The 24839-nt window shown below is 35.5% G+C and overlaps 1 protein-coding gene across 6 annotated transcripts in view; it reads right to left on the reverse strand.

The window, feature by feature from the left end:
* Positions 1-13830: 13830 nt before the first annotated feature.
* fibcd1b (fibrinogen C domain containing 1b) overlaps positions 13831-24839 on the reverse strand; it is a 279505-nt gene continuing 268496 nt past the window's right edge. For 3 of the 6 annotated variants that reach the window (XM_087252582.1, XM_087252579.1, XM_087252574.1), the window contains 2 exons: positions 24467-24537; positions 13831-14108 (listed from right to left, as the gene is read on the reverse strand). In XM_087252582.1, coding sequence (XP_087108708.1) covers positions 14061-14108; positions 24467-24537 — 119 coding nt within the window. In that variant the 3' untranslated portion in view covers positions 13831-14060. Of the gene's footprint in view, positions 14109-14197; positions 14301-23467; positions 24538-24839 lie in introns of those variants that run through there. The other 3 variants (XM_087252581.1, XM_087252580.1, XM_087252583.1) reach the window with 2 other exon arrangements.

Genomic DNA, 24839 nt, shown 5'->3' on the forward strand with positions numbered 1-24839 from the left:
TTAAAGTCTTTTGCATTTTTAATGATGTATTAGGTAACACTTTAAAATAACTGCAAAATGTCAATGATAAAATACTTCCTTTGGTTATGAAAAATGTATTATTAACAAAGTATAAAAATACAATCATTAAGCACATTATAAACGGTTAAATTCAGAATTATTAGCTCCTCTGAATTATTAGCCCCCTTGTTTATTTTCCCCCCAATTTCTGTTTAACAGAGAGCAGATTTTTTTCAACACATTTCCAAACATAATAGTTTTAATAACTCATCTCTAACAACTGATTTATTTTATCTTTGTCATGATGACAGTAAATACTATTTGTCTAGATATTTTTCAAGACACTTCTATACAGCTTAAAGTGACATTTAAAGGCTTAACTAGGTTAATTAGTTTAACTAGGCAGATTAGGGTAATTAGGCAAGTGATTGTATAACAATAGTTTGTTCTAGACAAAAAAAATATATAGCTTAAAGGCTAATAATTTTGACCTTAAAATTGAAAAATTAAAAACTCCTTTTATTCTAGCTAAAATAAAAAATAAATAGTTAATCTAGGTTAAAACATATTATCAGACATACTGTGAAAATTTTGCCCTGCAAACATCATTTGGGAAATATTTAAAAAAGAAAAAAAAATGAAAGGGGGCTAATAACTCTGACTTCAACTGTTTGCGCTTTTAAAGCATATAGCATTTTAGCAGCATTTATGAACTGTTTAAAAATGTATATTAATTTGGAGTGAATGTCTAAATGCTGAACTATCTGTTTGCTAAAGCTTAATAAATGATTCATGGTGTATGTTAGTATTTAGTTGCTCCTTTAGCTTTAATGACAGTAGCACTCAAGCTGAACTTTATCAGTGAGTGTTAAACCTGATTATCATATTTTCCAGAATAATTTTAGAGGGATAAAACAGGTTTAAATCTGATTTTCATCTTAGTATTTTTGGAACTGATTGTGCAACACAATGGCAATCCTCTGTTTTGAGCCAAAGACACTCTTAACAGCTAGCATAGGTGCCAGTCATCCACCCTTCTGTTTGACTGAATGAAACTAACACGTACAATCAAATGTACTTCAATGAGCATAGTACAATATGCTGAAATATATGTCATAGTGTAATTGTTTTTTGTTTGAATATCTGAGAGAGAGCTGTCTGCCAATGCACAACAGTACGTGTTAAGTGGATTACATGGTAAATGGATTATTCAGTTTGCTGAATTTGGTTATTGGTGATTTGACATGATCCAGGATCGTTTCGTTCTTCAAAACTCATCCGAGAGCTGTTGTCATAGCAACAGTACTGGTAGCTCAAACCTGCTCAGAAGCAGGCTTATTTCCTGAATACTGCAAGTATGTACTGAATGCTGACATTTTCTTACACAGTAATATCTATGGAAATAGTAAAATAGTTTAAACTATATATATATATATATATATATATATATATATATATATATATATATATATATATATATATATATATATATATATATATATATATATATATATATATATATATATATATATATATATATGTATATATATATATATATATATATATATATATATATATATATATATATATATATATATATATATATATATATATATATAAATAATAGAAGTTATATAAATGAAACTGTTATGCAATACACTCCAAAATAAAAGTACAAAAATGGGAGTTCTCTCCCCAAAGGGTTCAAAGAGAACGTTTATGGACTTTTTAAATAGAAATGCACACTATTTTAACATACTGACCCAGCTTTAGTACAATTTGTGTATGGTAAAGGATATGGTCAATTTATGCAGCATGCACACGTTTTGACAGCTAATATGCCGATGATTTGATGCCATGCAACAGTTGCAAACCTCTTTACTAATATCAAAAAGCTTTTTTGATGCAAAATTAATTTAAACAGACATTTATTAACAAACTTGAACAGGCTATAATAATCCGCTCTAAAAATAAAACTAAATAAATTGCTAAATACTCTTTAAACATGAAAGTCTTAAGCAGGAAAATTTACCTTGTCCCACTTTATATTAAGTGACCTTAACTACTATCTACTTGCATCAAAACATAAATACAATGTACTTAACAGTGTTCATAAGGTATTTGAGAACACTTGTGGTGCTCTTGAGTTGGGATAGAGGTTGGGTTAGTGACAGGTTTGGTGGAATGGGTAGGTTTAAGGGTGGGTTAAGGTGTAAGGGATGGTCAACAGTGTATTTACAAATATACAGAAGTTAATTACAGATGTATTTACATGCAGGTATTTAATCATGCATAAGTGCACAGTAAATACATGTATTTACACAATAAGTACATTGTAACAAACTATTAATTCCTGTGTAAGTACATATTAGTTAAGGCCACTTAATATAAAGTGGGACCATGTACGTGCTAATAAAAAAAAAAACAGATAAAACCTTACAATGTTTGTGCACTAGTAAGCCTATGCAATAACTCATGGTTTATTAATCCTGCACCAACATTATATCTTAATCTAATTAATTAAGATAAGTGGTAGATGAAAAAAATAGCTCATTCTAATATTTAACACATTAATTAAAAATTTTATGAGTAATCTATGATGACACATCAAATTAAACAATTACAATCTATTAATCAGTTTTATCAACTGCTGAAAAAGTAATCATTAATAAATGCTTTAGTAATAAATGGTTTCTTAATAAATGAATCCGTTATCAGTAGGTGTGAATTAATGCACAGTCGTGCATCAGTTTTGTAAAGAAAAAAAACTGCTCACACTGTAGAAACTGCTGTTGTTTTGGTCTGTATTTAAAGTGTTATACTGCAAACTGTTAAAATATTGCAGCACAGAATGCTTCTGGTTATAAATGCACAACTGTTGCTTTCATTTCAGGTTGCTGTGGACATGTACATAAATTATGCATACATGGTTTGCAAATTGCTTGGTTGGGGAAGAACAAGCTCAACTAGTGAAGTTCTGCTTTGTGTCAGCTATTTTAGGTGGCTTATCCATATGGAAATGATGCAGTTACTGAATTATCTCCATTCATAATGAACCAGGTGAAATGCCACTGAGTCTGTTCATGTGCACAATGTGATGGATATTCATTTGAATATTGTGATGTAGCCAATTGAACTGATTTAACTGTGCATCCTAAAAAAAACATTCGGTTATTTTTTCAGAAAATACCTGCCAGTTGGATTTGTATCAAGCTCATAAATAGTGTGTGCAGTTCTCCTAGAGTGTTTGTAAATGTAATGGGAGGCTGCTTCTCCACGGGGGATGTTTGTAGGAAGTGTGTATCAAACCAGGTTTTTTTTTTTTCGGCAGCATTTTTCAAAAACCACAGTAATGTTTTTTTTAAGTACTGGTTATTGGTTAATTCATCATTATAGTGCATTACTCGTACATTATTGATTCAATATGTAATTACATTTAGTTTAGGCATATATTTGAACAAATTAAAACTGGCAATAAAGGGTGGTTTTCATGATTAGCTGTATGTTTCCTGTCAGTTTAATAGCCCATTTCCACTGAGTGGTGCGGTACAGTTTGCTTTTATGGCTGTCTCCACTGTCAAAAGGTACCTAAAAGTGAACCAAACCATACCACTTTTTGGGTACCCTTTGCAAAGGTACCTAGCACAACAAAAGGGTACCAAAAGGTGGAGCTAGACGCACAACTGAACGCTATTAGTTTACAGAGATACGTCACTCACTCGTGCAACAAGCCAGAATGAAAACAAAGGAAGCGACATTTTTAAATACACAGCCGAGACATTACACCGTAATAATATATACATAAAATAATGAGCCGTAGTTGACCTGAGCTCAAGCACACCTTGTCGTCATCTTGATGAACAGCCACAAAGCCAAGAAGAAGAGCAGAATCTGCCCTATGCCCCCTAGTTTATTTACAAGGTTGTCTAAAGCGCGAATGGTTTTGCTTTCTCTCGATCACTCGCTGCATGTCTATATTTGAAATAATGAATTTCTTGAGCTCAGGATTACTGAAGTGCTTCTGACATCCAATTCTGTCAGAAACAAACAAACATGAGACTGATGCGCAAAACAACAAAGGAGAAGCCGGCAAAAACAAAGGAGCAAATGATTCTTTTAGCAACCTAAAACATAAACAAACTGCCATGTTTAACTTTTATCATCTCATTTTGGGCTATTATGAACTCAGAATGACGGAATTACTTTCTAACAAGAGGTTAAATGTTCTGGTTAAGATTAAAGACACAGATGAGAGGTTTGCAATGACTGGGCTATATGTTATGTGTTGTTTTGAACCCAAATAAGGACTAAATGTATGCTGTGTGAAGTTTTACACTTTTTAGTAATTGGTAAAATATCAGAGACTGTTAGGGGCTGTATGTGTTCATATATGTTGCATTTATTTATATATTTATTTTATATAATTGCAAAAGTTACACTAGGCTATTTGACACTATTATCAAATCATGTTTAAAAAAAGGTAAGTAATAAACATTTATACACAAGTATTTGTGTATGAAGCATCTGTTTCATGGGACATGCTTCTCATATGATATATAAACAGGGCCGGCGCGTCCATAGAGGCGACCTAGGCGGTCGCAGAATACAGAGGGCGGCATTTCCAACACTACCCTCACCTCTCACGCCATCAGTTACATCCGCATCTAGGGCAGCGTCCGCGACACTACCCTCACCTCCCGCGCCCTCAATTATATCCGCATCTAGGGCGGCAGAATAGAGTGGGTGGCGTCTGCGACAGCTCCCTCGACACCAATCCACCCAATTGTACCCTTTTAGCAGTGGAAACGGAAGCCTGATAAAGTTCACCCATACCGGTAACCCGTACCATACTGGGCTGTAACACTCAGTGGAAACGGGCCATAACTTGTTTGACAATTTATCGGTTTAGCAGTTGGATGCAATTGTTTTATTTGGCTTATTTGTTTAATTATAATAGCTAGCCTAAGGCCCAATCCCAATTCTATTTTTGTACCACTTCCCCTTCCCCTTGGCTCTTACAATCAAGGATAAAGGGGAAGGGCTTCAAAATGTACCCTTAAGAGTTGGGACATTACTACAGCACCTGCACACGTCATCATATGTCATCGCCATCTCTTGCTTCATATGAGATCAGATGATGGCGACTGCTGTAGTGATTCCAGTTGTGTTATTTTTTGATATTTATCTTCAGGAAATCACTGAAGGCATATATCATGTCATCATAATGATCTAATGTGGCAATAAGATCGTAACTGTACTGTGTATTTACACAGTGGCCATATTCATCTACGTAAACACACCAAAAACATTAACATTATAGCAGACACTGTAAAAAGCCCATTGACAGCCACTAGACATTATTGACAGGGTATTCCAGTGTCATCGAGTGTCAGAATGTTGTGGGACTGCTGTACAGAAGTTAATATTAGGAATTATAGATCGCGAAATTTAGCGTTTTTTATTTTAGCCATTTTTTTAATCTCAATTATAATCTCAATTTTAATCTCATATATAAATCATAAAAATTATTGACGGTTGTAATTCACAGTGGGCTATTTAAGATTTTATTTGTATTATAAATTTATTATTAAGTAGGATATTGTATATTTATTTATCTGTTTTTTTTTTTTAAGTCCTCCTTTTACAACTGACACATACAAACCACTGCAGAAATGTTCTAACCAACAGGCCCATGTCATATATGAAAGGCTACAGACACAATTCTTAATAAATAACCTATAACTTAAAAGCATTAACGTATACCATGTGTTTTGTTTTCACAAGCTTTGGAGACATAACATAAATTCCACTTTTAAATAATAGTCACCTATAGCTTTCGTCATGAGCCACAGCTGTGGTCAAAATGGCATAAATGTTTCCAAAGTGCACTAAGAAGGGAACGCAATTGTCTATATGAAGATTGCTAAAACTGAACTGTAAAAATACTTTCAAATCAAATTACACCTAAGAGAGATGACGTTAATGCTTTTTCTTAAAATCCTTCCAAGTTTTAAATGTTGGAACATTTGAAAGAAAGGGCATGGGGGAATAACTGGGAATAAAACACAGCCAGAAAATATGCTTTTAACTACATTGCTAGATGTGTAGTTGCAAGCGTAAAAGTTTGCGATGTAGTTTGCGAATGTTCGCCTCACAGCAAGAAGACCGTTGGTTTGAGTCCCAGCTGAATCAGTTGGCATTTCTGTGTGGAGTTTGCATGTTCTCCCTGGGAGACTAAGATACTAAGCCGAAGAAAAATTAATGAATTAATTAAATAATACTCTCCAGAAGCACTCGAAAAGGCGTACACGCAGAATTCTTTCAACCACGTCCCTTGATTCCATCTTTGGGCCGGTGAGTGGAATCTTACAATGTGATATTTGACATGTTATGTCTTTTACTTAACAAGTAAAACACTTTATAAAGTGCAGCCAAGATTCCAACATCTTCCAATTTATAAACACACAATCGGTCCACACATTGTCTCCACTCAAGGATTTGTGTTGATTTTCCACAGCAACTCAATAAACCAAAATCCCAAGTGTTTTTGAGGGCTAAAGCTCTGCAAACACCATTAACACAAAGCAAACCAATACGAAAAATATCATCCTCTGTAACACACACACTTCAGTCAATAGCTCTGGGTCCGCAGAGACCAAGATCTCATTTTGCCTTAAAGTGACTCAGGCTTCTACATCAATAGTCATTTTCTTAATAAATAATGAAATGATTGTTGATATAGAGACTATTTTTTGAAAACCTATAATCCCGCACACCTGGATTCTTTCATTTCGGTATTTCTGGACACACAAAAGCACTTTTGTTGATTTGGGAACTGAAGCGCGTCTTGTCAGATGCTGTTGGTTTAACCTGTGCTGATGGGAAACCATCGGTCCCTGCAGTGCTGAATTTACTTATTAACTCACTTCTTCAGTCTCCTGCTTCCAACTTTTTTTTTCTTAAATTTCTTTCCAGTATGTACATAAGGCCAGCCATTTTAAATTGATCTTTTCGTTTAAAAATAGGACACAAAAGCAAACATTCTGCTTCAGCTGATTTTAACACTGAAAGTGAAGCAAACACAACTGTTTTCGCTTAATACATTTTTCAAAATACCTTTTCTAAAATGAGACTTAGTCAACATTTATCCTCGCTCATGTTGTTATAAACCATCAAATACTCATTCATCTTTACATTACAGATGAAGATATTTTTAAAGAAATGTATTCAACTCAACACTTCAAAACATTTGCAGAGATCCACAAATAAAATGAGTGAGCCGTTTAACATGAGAACTACTGAGGTACTCAATTTGAATGGCTCAACGGTCAAACTGACCGCATGCATTTCAGAGTCTGCTACTTTGAATGCCTTTGTTGCCTAGCAACTTTCTGCTAACAAAAAAAAAACATAACTTTCTCATAGAAAACTTTACTTTAGACATGTCTATCAAACTTTAAAAAAATGGTCAAGAAGCTTGTAAACAATTACACAAAAAGATAATATTTTTATTGCAATGACTTCTTAAAACATGACAATACACTACCTGACAAAAGTCTTGCTGTCGATCTCAAATGTAAGGACAACAAATAATAACTTGACTTCTAGTTGATCATTTGTAAAAAAAAAGTTGCAGAAGGTAGTTGAACTGCATGCCAATCATAACAAATACTGCAGAAGACCTATTAGAACCTGCATGGACCCAAGATTCTCATAGAAATCAGTCTATCAGTTTAGCGAATCAACATCAACAGCATGAGGTTTCAAGACATTTGTGCTGCCTATTACATTACAAAACACAGGAGAGGGCAAATTCTTTAGCAAGACAGCGCTCCTTCTCATACTTCAGCCTCCACATCAAAGTTCCTGAAAGCAAAGAAGGTGAAGGTGCTGAAGGATTGGCCAGCCCAGTTACCATGTGTAAACATTGAAGATGAATCCAAAGAATCTTGATGAACTCTGGGAGTCCTGGAAGAATGTGTGTTCTATACTGTACATTATTTCTGTTAGGTATCAAAACTTTTGTCTGCAACTCGGACGTTGCTGTCCTAATTAAGTAATAAAAAATCAAGGCATGATCATATTTTATTTTGGTAAAATAAGCGTAATATAGAAGCCTTTGCCTTTTATATAAGCCACTTCTGATTCCAAATGATCAACTAGAAGTCAAGTTGTTATTTGTTGTTCCTAAAACTGGATAGGTGAAAAGACTTTTATCAAGTAGGCTTAATTTTAAAATAGTAAGTATGATGTGGTTAAAATTCTATTTGGTCCAGTCTTATGAACAGTCAGAATGATCACTGTGGCCATTCTGATAGAATTCTTGTAGTTCCAGTGTTATTCCAAGTCTAAAGATATGCAATTACTTCAAAGGTGAACAGATTTAATCCAGGCTTTTATTTATATTTACAACTTTACCAATCAAGGTTATTTTATTACATGTGAACATATGAAGTGATTGATTTTCCTGGGATTGTTCCCATAGTTGTTGGGATCTACCAATCAAGCTATGCGAATCCTGAATATTGACATGGATGAAAGGGAACAATGCAGTAGAGGCACTATTTCAGTAAACACACCAGTGGGTAATTTTATCAAAAAGTGACAAACAACCTACAGTACTTTCGTTGTAAAAAGGACAGACTAGAAATCCCTCAAGTTTCATTAGAAATGTCTGTATTTGCGACACAAATCGATTTTGGCACCCCTATGCACTATCAAGGCAGATCTTCCACAGTGCCATCCTCATTTACCGAAATAAGATGCAAATGACTGAATGAAATTTCATAATAGTATAAAGCCCTGACAGCAATCAATCATGCAGTCAAGCAGCCATCAAGGCATTACACACTCAAAAGCACACAAAGATGGATGAACATGGGTGCTCACCTTTACTCTTTGTTATCATTCACTTTATATTTGTAGCTGCTACCGCTGTGAGGTTCACATAGCAGATTCGCTTCACTCTTCAGTTCTTTCTCTACCAGCTGTGAAAAGCCTACACTGTTCCACGGTTTTAGCTCACGTCCTTCAGGACCTCAAAAGCACACATACACACACACACACACACACATGAATGCATGACAGAATGGATGAGATTTAGAGCATTAAACAGTGCATTACAAAGGGATGGAAGGCACCCAACTGGGCAGAATGCAAGAAAAAGTAATTAGCTTTGTATTTAGTAATTTAAATGATGCTTTTATGCAAAAGCAACATCTTTAATAGTGCCATCTTTTGATTTGTTTTTTTTTAGTAGATTGCAACTAATCATTAGACTTGGTAATGGTTGTATATCAGGCACATATTGATTAATTCTGACAAAAGTTTACATCAACAGAAAGCTTATTTATTCAGCTTTCATGTGATTTATAAATATACTAATAATTAACCTGACACTTATGACTGGTTTTGTGGGAGACATTTATGAAAACTCAAATTAAGCATAGAAAATATTTATGTTGGTTCAAGGTGGTCCACATAACAGCATAACTCATGCATGACAGTATAATACAAGCCATATATATGAAAATATACTGTACCTGTCTAAAGAAAAATCATTAACAACACTTTTAAAGCAATATATTAAAATGCATTTTAATGAAATCACAGTGACTCAACAGTGAAGTTCACTTGAATAGAAATTGCAGATGATTGTTCATTTGTGCAGACTTGGCAGTGATTTTCCTATTGAGAGACTGCCGGTTCACGCATGAATTCATTTTGACTTAAAATCACAGCAGGGGCGTTTAACCTTTCTTTGCCCATCTTTTATACTTGTTCTTTCAGCACATTGGCCATGTTTACTTGACAATGACTACTTGCACATACAGCTCAATTAAGTAAAGCATCATATTTTAAAGATTTATTTTAGGACTATTGATATCGTTATTTCAACAATTAGGTAACTATTTTAAATAATGATTGTAAATCATGATACTATTATGTTGTAACAATCCATGTATGCAGCATCCCAATTCACAAACTACAGCTGAAGTCAGAATTATTAGACCCCCTTTGAATTTTTTTTCTTTTTTTTTATATTTCCCTAATTATGTTAAACAAAGCAAGGACATTTTCACAGTATGTCTGATAATTTTTTTTCTTCTGGAAAAAGTCCTATTTGTTTTATTTTGGCTTGAATAAAATAAGTCTTTAATTTAAAAAAAAAAACTATTTAAGGTCAAAATTATTATCCTCTTGAAGCTATTTTTTGATATTCTACAGAACAAACCATCGTTATACAATAACTTGCCTAATTACCCTAACCTAGTTAACCTGATTAACCTAGTTAAGCCTTTAAATGACACTGTAAGTGTATTAAAGTGTTTTAAAAGATATCTAATTAAATGTTATGTGCTGACTTCATGGCATGTTATTAGAAATGAATTAAAAAAACTATTAGGTTTAGAAATGTGTTGAATTTTTTTTCGCTTTGTTAAACAGAAATTGGAAAAAAAAATAAACGGGGGTTTTAATAACTCAGGAGGGCTAATAATTGTGACTTCTATTGTATACATAGCACTATATAAATAAACATGAATTGATTTTAAGACTTATACTGTTTGCTCTAAAAACTTTTTTTTTTTGTGAAGAATAAGTACATACTTTTGAGTGTGTGACAGAAGAGTATGCAAACTTTTGGACATACTACTTCCACATTAACGGATCATTATGTTGTTTAGTTATGTCCCCTGTCAATCATTTCAACATATCATTGACATTTCTTTCATATTTAATGCAGAGAAATCTCCCCATGGTTTTGAATAATAATGCATTTAGAAGTTCATATCCAAACACGTCTTTATATAAGTTCACATTATAGTTGCAGATTAAATATACAGTCACACGGACAACATAATTTAGATATTTTGCAGTTGGCTTGATATTATTTAATAGTCATTCAAACAACTTTAGTGAAGCCTCTCTATTTGATGGTTGGTATTGCATGTCTGCCATTTTTGTTGTTCGTTTACACTTTCCTCCAAGTTTTTAGTTCTAATGGAATTCACATCCAATGTGCACTTTATTGAGGGAAATATTAATGGTTAAAATATGAATGGTTCTACATTTTCCTAACAGAAATACATTACTGTTTTCAACATACTACAATCTGAGACATGTTAATTCTATTTTTGATCATCATACCACACCCGCAACGTTCGTTTTAAAGTCTAAATGCAGCCATATGTACTTCTGGCTACATAATTCGCAATCTCCAGAAACATATATAGGGCAACATTTTTAGAATGAGCCTATGTTGAAATTGGCATACAGCAGTAGATTGGTTCCCTTACATCATTTGGACAAGACCAAAGGAAAACACAATTATACAATTACTCCTAGTAAGTTTAGTGTTGCCATTTTTAACCAATAAATAAATACATTTATAATATAGTTCATATACAGTACAAATAAAGACCTGCTGCAAGAAGACATTTTCACCTGTATAATTCTATGCATTGTAACTATGTAACTGTAATGAGTGATGAAAACAGAAAACACAAACTGAATCAGCATCTGAAGCCACTAATATTACATTTTCAATACTTTACGATGGGTTTGAACCTCTAACCTCTTAACTATCAACCCAGTTCACTACACTACAAAACTCCAGTTTAATAATAATACCAACAAACGTGCAAGGTAGTATCAAAGACAAAAAAATCAAGTGATCCTACATTGGGTCTGAGTGTCACACATCTGCTTATTAATAGGCCTGCATTATTCACAGCCAACAGCGAATGCTAATGACAAGAAAAGCACATCAGCGAGGTGATGAAACGAAAGGAGGAGAGAGGATTGGAAGAAGTTGTGATGGACACATTGGTCTCGTTAAAGGGAAACGCAGTGAGTGTGAGCAAGAGCGAGAGATGGGATTGTGACAGGGGAGATGAAGGGGGGACGTCACCCTACCAACATCAAACCAAACCCTGACAGCTGCAGACGCATCACACACACACACACACACACACACACACACACACACACACACACACACACGCACGCACGCACGCACACACACACACACACACACACACACACACACACACACACACACACACACACACACACACACACACACACACACACACACACACACACACACACACACACACACACGCGCGCATATACACTTTGTTTTTTTTCCTCCAAAGAGTGCAATGAAGGTGAAGACTTAGACATCTTTATGGAAGCTGTTTTTCTTAGACAGCTTGATTGACATTTGTTGGAGATTGATTTGTATTACTGTAATTGATTTTTATGGAGCAGTATTTCAGAGATTTTTATAATCATGAATTGTAGTATTTTTTTTTCAAATGGCATCTGAGTGCAAAAAAGAACAAATTTTAAGCATGCTTAACTAAAGTCTTGACATTTGACAAAAAATAAGTGATGCAACAAATGTTAAACTGTAGAATACATTATAGTGCACTACAAAAGATTTACTGTTACATTTGTAATACACACACACAGTAGAAAAATTAGTTGAACAGAAAGTTGAAGTCAGAATTATTAGCCCCCCATTGATTTTCTTTAATTATTTGCTAAATGATGTTTAACAGAGCAACAAAATTTTCACAGTATGTCTGATGATATTTTTTCTTCTTTAGAAAGTCTAATTTGTTTTATTTCGGCTTTTTTTTATTAAGGTCAAACCATATTAAGGTCAAAATTATTAGCCCCTTTAAGCAGGTCGCACACCAGAAGCGCCGCTCGGCGCAGCGACACGGCGCGTACATGACAGTTTAAAGTATCACACACCAGACGCGCACATTCGAATGATATTTAACATGAAACTAATCAGATGGCGCTCTGTGGTGCGGCTGAAAAATGAACTGCGTCCTGAGCCGTCGCCGGGCGCCGCCGACAGCCGCCGACTTGCGGCGCCGGTGTGTGTATCCTGATAGAAACCTATGATTAGAATTCTAAAATACATGGCGCTGAGTGGCGCCGAGCGGCGCTTCTGGTGTGCGACCTGCTTTAGGCTGTATTTTTTCAATAGTTTACAGAACAAACCATCGTTATACAATAACTTGCCTAATTACCCTAACCTGCCTAGGTAACCTGATAAACCTTAAGCCGTTAAATGTCCTTTTAAGCTGTATAGAAGTGTCTTAAAAGATAAAAGGTAACTACTGTCACCATGGCGAAGATAAAATAAATAAGTTATTAGAAATTAGTTATTAAAACTATTATAGAAAAGTGTTGAAAAAATCTCTGTTAAACAGAAAATGGGGAAAAAAATAAACAGGGGGATAATAATTCTGACCTCAACTGTATATATATATATATATATATATAGGTCATTTAGCATAAAGGGGTCCGAGATCAGGTAGTTTTTGAGAGCTCCCCCTGGTAAAGGAGGAAAGGGGGAGATGGGTGGATAGGGGTTCTTCAAAAAACAAAGTCAAGGGAAGTAAGGTGACAAATGGGCTATTTATTGTAGGCTTGGATTAATCTTGTTAATAAAACTTTACTTTATCATCATTAATTGTTATTCTATCAAATGTCAAATATTTAATTCAATTCACCTTTATTTGTAAAGCACTTTTACAATGTAGATTGTGTCAAAGCAGCTTTACATAAAAGATCATAGTAAATAGAAACTGTCAGTTTAATTTTCAGAGTTTAAGTTCAGTTCAGTTTAGGTTAATTCAGTGTGGTTTAATAATCACTACTGAGAGTCCAAACACTGAAGAGCAAACCCATCGATGCGTAGCTCTACAGATCCCCAACCATGTAAGCCTGTGGTGACGGTGGCGAGGAAAAAAACTTCACCAATTGGCGAAAATGAAGAAAAAAACCTTTGAGAGAAACCAAACTCAGTTGGGTATGATCATTTCCATTTCTCTGCTGGCCAAATGTCTTGTGCAGAGCTGCAGTCTCAGCGGCGGAGGCTAAAAGCTGAACCTCAGTGAGGACTCGTCTGCCCCTGGAGCATCACAGGAATCAGTCACATGCTCTCCAATTCTCCATGACCACCACAGCAGCTGCTCAGGATACGGCCTGGATCCAGGATATGGAAACCTTGGGATCATCTTGTCGCTGGTCTTAGATTAAATCAGTGACGCTGCATAGACTGAGGGCCTTGGCATGAGTATCCCCTAGGGGAAATAGGGAATTAGAGAATTTAACAAATAACAAAATATGTTGAACTGTAAAATAAACTACTAAACAAAAGTACATAATTTACCTTTTCACAATTTCTTTTTCTAAATCTGAATGTTTTCAGAATCGATTTACATGGCAAAGTACTGGGACAAAAACACTGTTAAACCATCCTTAATTAAATCCATCTGCAAAAAAAAAAAAAAAAAAAAAGTATGTATGCCATGCCAGTCACTAACTTGTGATATGTTCTTGTACTAACAATTTCAATTGTAAAACCTTGCACTTTGTAAATTTCAAAAGGTTTGCCCAGAACTCAATTTTCATGCAAATGAATGACCAAAATGCAAACTGTCTAAACAAAAATAAATAAATAGTGAAAAGTTGAAAATATAATTATTTAATCATTTACCCATCTTCAAGTTTATATTCTGTGGAGCATTAGGTATTTGTTGGAATGTTGAAATGTTGGTAATCCATTTTATTATATCCAATTAAATTCCATTGAATTAACAAAAATTGATTAATTCATTTTTTCTTCGGCTTAGTCTCTATTTCAGAGATCACCACAGTGGAATGAACAGCCATCTATTCCAGCATATGTTTTACGCAGCTGATGCCCTTTCAGCTGCAACCCAGTACTGGGAAACACCCATACACCCACACACCCATAAACACACTACGGCCAAATTATTTTTTTTAAATTTATGCACAGCGCATGTCTTTGGACTGGGGGAAACTGGAGCACTCAAAAAACCCCACACAAACACGGGAGAACATGGACTCGAACCGCCGATCTTAGAGGCAACATTGCTAACCACTAAGCCACCATGCTGCCATTAAACAGAAATATCACTAGAAACCAAATCTTTTTGGCTTCCACATGACAAATCTGTAATGCTTTTTATTACACCCTTTTAAATTCCATTGTATGGACAGAAAAGTCACTTAAAGCCAAAACCATTGGTTGCCCCAAGCAAACTCTGAACTAAGCAACACACCATATTTTGAACCTATTTGTGTAATTGCATTTACAGTGGTTGAGTTGCAGAGTTATTACAAGGTGAATCATTTAGCAGTAACAGACACTTTCATTCAAAGTGACTCACAGTTCATTTATTATTGGGCCAGTCCTCCTGGAAGCAACCTGAGGTTAAGTGCCTTGCTCAAGGCAACAATGGTGATAACTCATGAACCACTCACTGCAGATCAAATCAGCAGTCTTCTGGTTACCAGACATTAAGCCATTACACAACACCAATTGCCAAAGCCACTGCACAGAACTGTTCGTCATTCAGAAACAAACGTACACCATAATAAAAGGTTGAAAGGGTGTCATGTGATATGTCAGTGTCTCACCGCAGGGCTGTTGTTGGAATGGTTCTGGTCCACTGAGGCATAAAGGGGTTAAGGAAGGACTAGACTGCTCACTGGAGTGGTAATGACAGCTTTGGATCTTTGCGCCAGCATCAGAACTGTCAGTGGGTGGCAACGCTCTAAATAGCGTAAAACGCATGTAATGGCTGACACTAAGAATAAACACAAAAGTCTACGATGAAATCTAAGTATCAAAAAGTTACAGTGCTTGTCTGCACATTGAGATATGCTCACAAATGCACACACAGATGCAGCAACTGAAGACATTTCATTTCTAAACTTGCCCTAGAGCTCACATCAGTCATTTTCAATCCAGTTAGTTATTTTGCTCTTTAATGGCATCAGCCAGCAGTAAGTGACAAACAGCAGCACAAACACCTAAAGCTCATTATTATTCTCTCTTCAAGCCCCAAGTGTCCTCCAGGAAAGGTTCAGCACATTCTGGCTGTCAGTCTCACATATCCAGACATTTGACTAAACAGAAAAAAGGTCTGAACACACTGCAGCTCATTCTAGACAGCAAGCTCTTTTCAACAAGATGAAACCAAATTGAATGGCATGAACTCTTAGTAGTACTGTGACCTGTTTTTTTTTCTATTTGAAATAGATTATACCACAAAATAAGAAATAAAAATGTGCATGTACGTACTGTACTGACTACAAATATAATAGTACAGATGATTTTAAGTGTTTGTAGCATTTATAAAGTATGAATGTAATCATGTCCAATGCCTAAACCAAACCTTACTATAAATAGGTGGCATATTTGTACACTCTGAGCTGAAAGTCTAAGTTAATGGTTTGTTATTACAGATTATTACACAATAAAATAAAGTGACTGATTTTTTGGTTTGTTTCATTTTTATCATTTTGAACGAAGTTATGTAAGGCAATATAGGTTGTATTTATTGGTAAAACGTCACAACAAGACTGCAATAGTTAATATACACTCACTGGCCACTTTATTAGGTACACCTTACTAGTATCCGGTTGGAACCCATTTTGCCTTTAGAACTGCCCTAATCCTTCATGCCAAAGATTTAACAGGGCACTGGAAATATTCCTCAGAGATTTTGGTCCATATTGACATGATGGCATAACACAGATGCTGCAGATTTGTCGGCCTAACATCTGTGATGTGAATCTCCCATTCCTCCACATCCCAAAGGTGCTCTATTGGATTGAGTTCTGGTGGAGGCCATTTGAGTACAGTTCAGGCCATTGGAAAACAGTGAAATGATTTCTTTTTGGGACCATTCTCTGTTCTGCCTAGAGATGGTTGTGTGTGAAGTTTCTGAAACACTCAGACCAGTCTGTCTGGCACCAACAACCATGCCACATTCAAAGTCACTTAAATCATCTTTCTTCCCCATTCTGATGGTCGATTTGAACTGCAGCAGATTGACTTGACCGTGTCTGCATGCCTAAATGCATTGAGTTGCTGCCATGTGTTTGGCTGATTAGAAGTTTGCATTAAAGAGATGTCAGACAGTTGTACCTAATAAAGTGGCTTGTGAGTGTATTTACTAATATGAACAATTAACAGTACAGTATGTTAGGTAAATTAGCTAACATTACTAATCGAACCTTATTGTAAGGTTTGACTGATGTATTTAATCAAAGAAGCAGTGTTGTGAAATATTACAATTTATACGACTTGGCTGTTGAATCCTTGATTCTGATTAGATGATAAATGATGCAAATATTTGACATCTTTTATTCTGTCAGGTTCCATTTCCAGGCACATTCACCTTGACCACGTTCACCTTGCCAGATTATTTCAGGGTTTTTATTTTTTCAAATGCTGCATTAGCAGAAGAATCACTCACAAAAGCAATGAGTGAGCCATTAAATATAACACAATAAATGACAAACTATCTCTCTGTTTGTCCATGAAATGACATTTTATTGTTTACCTGTTCTCTCTTCCAGCTTGGACACAAAGCTGCAATAGAGGCTGACACACAGACACACGTACATACAAGCATCAACGTTAACAAAACATTTTTGGAACTGAGAAGCAACATGTCCAAGTGGTGAGGTAATATGTGGCTGTTCTTGCAGCAGTTACACATTCAGTTTTGCTATTAAACCTTTTAATCCCACTGGTCTCGACTGTGACAGTGTCTTTTTTTCTTATTTCTGAAAGGCTTTAAAGGTGTTGTTGTTTGGCTGTAGCCAAGCATTTTTTAAACTTTTAAATGTAAAAAAATAAATACATATAATGTACCAATATCACACACTGTCCTCTAGCAAGAAGATCGCTGATTCAAGCACCGGCTGGGTCAGTTGGCATTTCTGTGTGGAGTTTGCATGTTCTCCCAGTGTTTACGTGGGTGTCCTCCGGGTGCTTCGGTTTCCCCCACAAGTCCGAAAACATGTCGTATAGATGAATTGAGTAAGCTAATTGTCCGTAGTGCATGTTTTGTGAATGAATGTTTCCCAGTGATGGGTTGCAGCTGAAAGGGCATCCGCTGCATAAAACATATGCTGGATAAGTTGGCGGTTCATTCCGCTGTGGCGACCCCAGATTAATAAAGGGACTAAGCGAAAAATGAATGAATGAATTAATGAATGATGGGTTCATCGAGCCCTTGTGACACAATAATAGATTCAGGTAACTTACAGGTTTAGCACAGTATTAACTCTGTGTGCTTAATCATGTGTGCGAGTCGACAACAAAAGTAAGGATCCAAGTGCAGTTTAATAAGGTTAGTCGTTCAGGCAGGCAATGGTCCATACAAAAACAAAACAGAAACATACTGTACAGGTCATCCACATTGTAATTATAAAACAGGTGTAAGTTCAGAACAGGCGGCGAAAAAGTATACAACATATAGACAAGACTTGGGTCTAAAATGCAACAGGCAAAATAAATTAGAAACACTTGATACAACAAACAGTGACAGCAAACAAAGACTCAGCCTTGAACTGGTGTATGTGTGGTGTATAAGTAGTCCCGATGATCAGTGATGACGAGATTCAGCTGTGTGTGAGTCATCAGTGGTGAACAGCAACTGGTGTGTGTGAAACGGTGTGATGGCATTTGTAGTTCATAAGTGTGATATGTGTAGTTCACCAGCAATGTGCCGAGAGTATGGGTGTTTCCCAGTGCTGGGTTGAGGCTGGAAGTGCACAAGTAATGAAAGGTAAGCAATTGGCAGTTTATTCCGCTGATTATAAGGGTCTAATAAATCTAATAATAAATAAATCTAGTGAAAAGAAAGACCAGGAGGGGTTAAAAAGCCTGAAGTGGCTTGCTAAATACATAACTATGCATATATCATTCTAATTCCCATTGGATGAATATAACTAATGAATATAACTAAACTCATTCATGAATATTCAGCGTCATTTTGAGCTTTTTCTCAAGCTTTTTTTTTTGAGTTCTCAAGATTGCGGCAACTGCGTCATAAGCTTGTGAATGTGATAAGATTCAGCAAAGCTTAACTAATCTAGCTGTTTTCTTCTCTCTGCAAATGAGAAACCATCAAAGTGAGAGAAAAGTGAGTTTGAGAAAGAGAGAAAGGTTAATGCATAAAATGTACACACACGCGCACATATCCCTTGCAATGTGCTTGCCTTGATTGACTTCATTTACCAGACAGCCAGCAGGTAAATTCAGAGCTGAAGAAACCGACATTCAATCTAAAATAATAATAATAATAATAAATCTGTCTCCTCCTCACTCCCTCAACACGGTGGTATTGATTGTTATGCTAATGTAGGTTCCCTTATGCACCGGCGTCGGGTCTGCGAGACATAAAAGGAGCTGCCATGCTAATAAAATCGCTTTAATTTTCCTCTGACATTTCCCTTCGTCACATCATCCCAATGGCAAAATCGCAGATACACAGAAAGAGGACACAATCAGACTTCCCGCATGCAGACTGCAAAACTAAATAAACAAACCAAAACTTTCGGGCATGTGCACATGACTGTGTGCACTTGTTTTATAGATTTAAGTTTTTTTCATGTTTGAATGACGCATCTCTTCCTTTATGAATACAGGATTACACCAAACTCTGTGGTCTGTCAGAAAGAAAGCATGCATATGTCTAAAGAACAAAGACCATTGTTGTCTTTTCATGTGTTTCTTTGACGTGCGGCTCATGCTGGTAAACACCATCCTCATCTATATCACTGTCACCCTTCACAAACTTCACTCGTAGCTTCACTATAGTTGACCCATTCTCTCTCTCTCTCTGTCTTTCTATTTTCACAGGGTTTTCACTTTATTTTCATTTAGACATTCTGTTGATTATGAGAAACTTTGTAGCATCATATCCATTAGTAGTCGGGGTATAAATAGAGTGCCAGTATAGCATAATGGGGGTGAAGCAGTGGCGCAGTAGGTAGTGCTGTCGCCTCATAGCAAGAAGGTCGCTGGGTTGCTGGTTCGAACCTTGGCTCAGTTGGCATTTCTGTGTGTTTGCATGCTCTCCCTGCGTTCGCGTGGGTTTCCTCCGGGTGCTTCGATATCCCCAACAGTCCAAAGACATGCAGTACAGGTGAATTGGGTAGGTTAAACTGTGTGTGTGTGTGTGTGGATGTGTCCCAGAAATGGGTTGTGGCTGGAAGGGCATTCGCTGCGTAAAAACATGCTAGGGACTAAGCAGACAAGAAAACGAATGAATATAGCATACTGTATGGTCAGAAATGAACTTTTTTTCAGCAGCAGTATATGGCATTTTAGCTTCACAAGGTCATTTGTTTATATTATTAACTGTATTTATATTTTATCCCAAATACTGTTCAATTAATTTAAATACTTTAATCAATTTGAATAAAGCTTTTAATCTGCATACAACTTCTATATATTTAAAACAGAAGTAATTACGAAGAAATGTATCCTGAGCAGATGCTGTAGCGGAGTGGAAAGCATGAGACTGATTCCTGAAAGACCACATTGACAGACGAGTCTGAACACTCGCTGGTGACCCACTCACACCTGCAGCTTCTCCACGATGGACATCCAGCATTCTCCAACCTCGGGCGCCTAGACTGCAGCTCTGAACAAGAAGTTTAGCCAGCGGAGAAATAGTCATGCCCGACTGAGGCTATTTTTTTTTTTTAGATTATTTTACCTTCACTTTCGTCAATTGGTGAAGTTTGTTCCTCGCCACTAGCTTGCTTAGCCTGGGACTTGTGGAGCTGTGCATCGATGGATTTGTTCATCAGTTTTTGGAATTTCAGCAGTGAAAATTAAACTACATTGAACTGAACTAAACTGAACTTTTGAAAAACTGGGCTGACACATTTTCAATTTACTAGAACTTCTATGTTAAGCTGTTTTGACACAATCTACATTGTAAAAGCGCTATAGAAATAAAGATGCATTGAATTACAGGGTGCAGCAAAACATAACAAATAATAATATATTATAATAACAAACACTTATATTTCTAGTCAGGAAGCCTTTTACAAGCATGTTGATTTACTCATCAGATATGTTTTAATAACTCTCCAAAGCGATGGAAAATGGCCTGTAGTAATGTTAGTATCTGGCAGAGTCTCAGGGAATTACCCTTGCTGGTTTAGGCACTTCAAATTAAAGTAGAAGTGTTGATTTTATTTTACAGATGGGAAACAATGCACAAAATGGCATACGTGACAGAAATACAGTGCTGAACATGTAAATGTTATGTTTATATGCACTATGTATCCGTGAGCATAAAGAAAAACATTCTTAAATTGGATGTCAATAGCAATGCAGTTAGAATGTTAATTACACAAATGACCATGAATGAACTAATTACGAATTAAAAGTATTCCAATGATTTCAAAACCATTTAAATACATGATTGTTTTTTTTTTTTTGTGCTGGTTGAAAGTCTCTTTACAGTCCAATAGTAAGGATTACAGTAAATGATCTAAATGTGTTTATATGTATTTTTATATTCTCGGTAAAGCATAAAACAAACAAAAAATGTTCATCCAATTAAATATTATCAGTAGCATCCACAAAGCTACATTTACCAATCGCAGATCAATAAATGACGGCACCGAGATTCACAGAGCTGTGAGGCTGGTGTCTAGCCGATGAAAGTAAATCCTATGATGGCAAGATAGACAATTTCTTCTTCTTCTTGTTTTACGGTGGTTAAAAACAAACTTTTTGTGCATTACTGCCACCTCTGGTCGGTGATGTCAGCAACCAAATTAGGCTAACAAAAGAAACTTGCTTGATGGAAAGATCACTTAGAAAGAGGAGTTATTTCTGGAGCAAGATTTTTTCATGACCATACCTCAAGAAGTACATGTTAAGATGCTATAACTTAACTTAAGATGCTGTTCTCAAAAAAAAAACTTTAGTAATTTATAGTAAGTATTACTATAAATTAATGCATTATGTAATGTAATTTATTAATGAAGAGTTGTAAAAATATATAAAATATGCATAATGCTTATGTCAAAATATTTCTCTTAACTATAAATTACTATAGTTTTTTAAATGTGTATTTTAAATGTTTGGTTTAGCTGTTACATGCTATAGTTTGTTTCTTTTTAGTACAGCATATTATTTACAGTAATTCATTTATCTGAATTATGCCTCATATGTTTCATTGTCAGTTTTATTGACCCCTAAGATATGATTGACTTGGATTTACGTTGCTTCGATTTCAAAATAAAAACTGCAAAAATAGCTTAGAGGTAGCTAAGCTACTTTTGCCAAGTAGCTTTTAGCTTAGCTTGCTAATGTTACATTTCCCAGAAGGTAGCTTTTAGTGTAGTTAAGCTACATTTTGAGTGGAGTAGCTAATAGCTTAGCTCACTATATTTTTCCAAGAAGCTTGCCCAACACTGTGTTTGGCTTACAATTTTATAAAAAATGTACTGTCTGATATTACTTCATTGCTTTTACATTTAATAATGATTAATAATGTGCTTTAACAGAAACAACTTTAACATTTGTATCTGGATAAATGGCAAGTTCTAATCTTGCTATTCAGTGAGAACATATCTGCATTAGTTCATGAGGTTAGTCTATCATGAGTAACACTTTGTCTAGAGTGCAACCTTCTCACTATAATAGCTGATGCTGCAGACAGATTTTGAATGTCTCAGGCCAGCTACAGCTATTTTGTGCTTTTAAGAGAAAGTCATATCTGCTTGTATGGAAAAATGCTAAAATCTCAATAACTGCTATACATAAACTGGCAATTAAATTAAAATTGGTAATAAAACTGACACAAACTGTCTCACAAAGGTTGTTTAAATCTCAGCACTGACCTGTGTTGGTGGTGTTATTTCAAACCTTGCTTGTATATTATAGATATGTACTGCATATAATTTAATCAATGCTGCATACAATTATGCCTCCAGATACGCAGTGACAGTAGCTAACAATCTTTGATATTACAAGCTTTGTGCTTAAGGTCAAAAAAACTACACAAAGCTTCTAAGAAAGAAAATTATGTTAAGACTGCTAACATTTTAACAGATTTCCACTTTCAGTTATCAACTACTGACTGTCAAAAATGCAACAAATCCATGGTAATTGCATTGACATTTAAAGGTGCAGTATGTAAGTTCGACACCCAGGGGTTAAACTAGGTATTACATTCCTGCATGAAAACAAACGCAAGCACAGGTTGCCAGATTAAGGAGCGAGTCTGATGATTGATCAAAGTAGTTTTATAACTTAAAGCAGCTGCACATGATAGAAGGAATACTTTCCATATTAAAGTTTTTGTCAGTTTTGTTAATTAGTCTTTGTTCTACCAACACCTTGAATTGACATATTAGAAACGACTTCTATTTCTTACAGCTGAATAACAGGATAAATTGTAATCAGGTACACCTCATGTGCTTTATTCTGTGTTACATGCTAATAATGTGAGTTTGAATGCCGTTTCACATTACTTTTATTGCCATACTGAAAGCAGCAGCAAATAGTTCACCTCAGATCTTGAAAATAAACTAAACCATTTGAAATTGAACTTTAGAACTGTGAAATAACAACACATACTGTATCAGTGATTCAGCATGTACATTTAATAATGTTAAAGAGGTTTAATATGTATTAATTAGGTTATAAACTATACCATTTTGTGAGTGGGTGCATATTCTGTGCTTCTGAATGGCTGTTTAAATTTCTGTCGTGTTTTGCTGCAAACAGCCAAATTGCTTATCACTGCAAATCTCTTTATGTAGGGTGTTGTTAGGACACAAGGTTTACAATTTAGCTTGGTCAATTAATGTTTACATTCGTAATATTTATATTATTTGCTAATTAATAACCACCTCATGTGGAACTCTGAATCTGCATCTCATTTCGGTGTCTGCCACTGTCCACCAGAAGTCGCATTTCGGTTACTGACACACACTTTGAGAGCCATTCTAAATGAATGAGTGAATGAGTGAATGAAATATAATTGGCTATACTGCCATTAGGCGAGTTAAAATAACCAAAACAAAGACAGCCATTCTGGCACAAAAAACACATTTTCAAATCAGAATATCTGACTTCAACATTGTTTTTCAGATAAACAAGAATCAAGAATTTACTTGACATGTTTCTTAAATATCTGCAAACATATTATGGTATGTTAATGCTTTGAAAGAGTCATAAACTTACATACAGTATCTCTAAAGACCATCTTTTATAGTGAAATATACAGACTTTAACTTGCTAATTTCAAGTTACTTAATTGAAATTATGTCAATGTTTGTTTGGATTTCTAGAAGTGATTTTCATTTAAAAGGGAGACTCAACTTCAGCTGTTTTTACTAAAGAGAAAATTATAATACAATTAGAATAAAAAGAAGAAATATTTTCATGAAACAAATGTGACAATAGAGTGCTGATGAGTCTAGGTTGCGAATGTTTGTGTCACTCTCTTTTGCTCTGCAGAGGAAAGATGGCCATTGAGCGGTTATAGTTTTATTGCTCATCTCTTGTGCTGCTCTCCTCCCTGGGGAGTCGCCATTATTGTGGCAAAAATGGGACCAACACATTCGACAGTGAACTCACATGCAACCCAATGTGCTCCTCTCCATCATTTTCACCCGCACATGCATGCAGCCATCCTTCTCCTCCTCTCACTGTAAACGCAAACACACACACACACACACAGAGCCTTTTAACACTGGGAAATAGGAACAGGATGTCCTTTGGCACTTGCCAATTGCTTTAAACCACACATAAAAATTCAGCCAGAAACAAATTTAGACTTATTTATAGAGCAAAGGTTTGAGGAAACGTGTCCATAGGGAGCAATCACAAACCCCGATTCTGTGTGAAAAGTGCAATGTGTCGCCCTGGAAGTATTAAAAACAGCTGGAGAGGGCCGATGCAAGCATTTCTTGCTGGAAAGCCAGAGATGTGTGTATGGATGGACAGAAAT

Source organism: Danio rerio, chromosome 5 (genome assembly GCF_052040795.2).
Source record: "Danio rerio strain M-AB ecotype USA chromosome 5, GRCz13ab, whole genome shotgun sequence".
Taxonomy (NCBI): domain Eukaryota; kingdom Metazoa; phylum Chordata; class Actinopteri; order Cypriniformes; family Danionidae; genus Danio; species Danio rerio.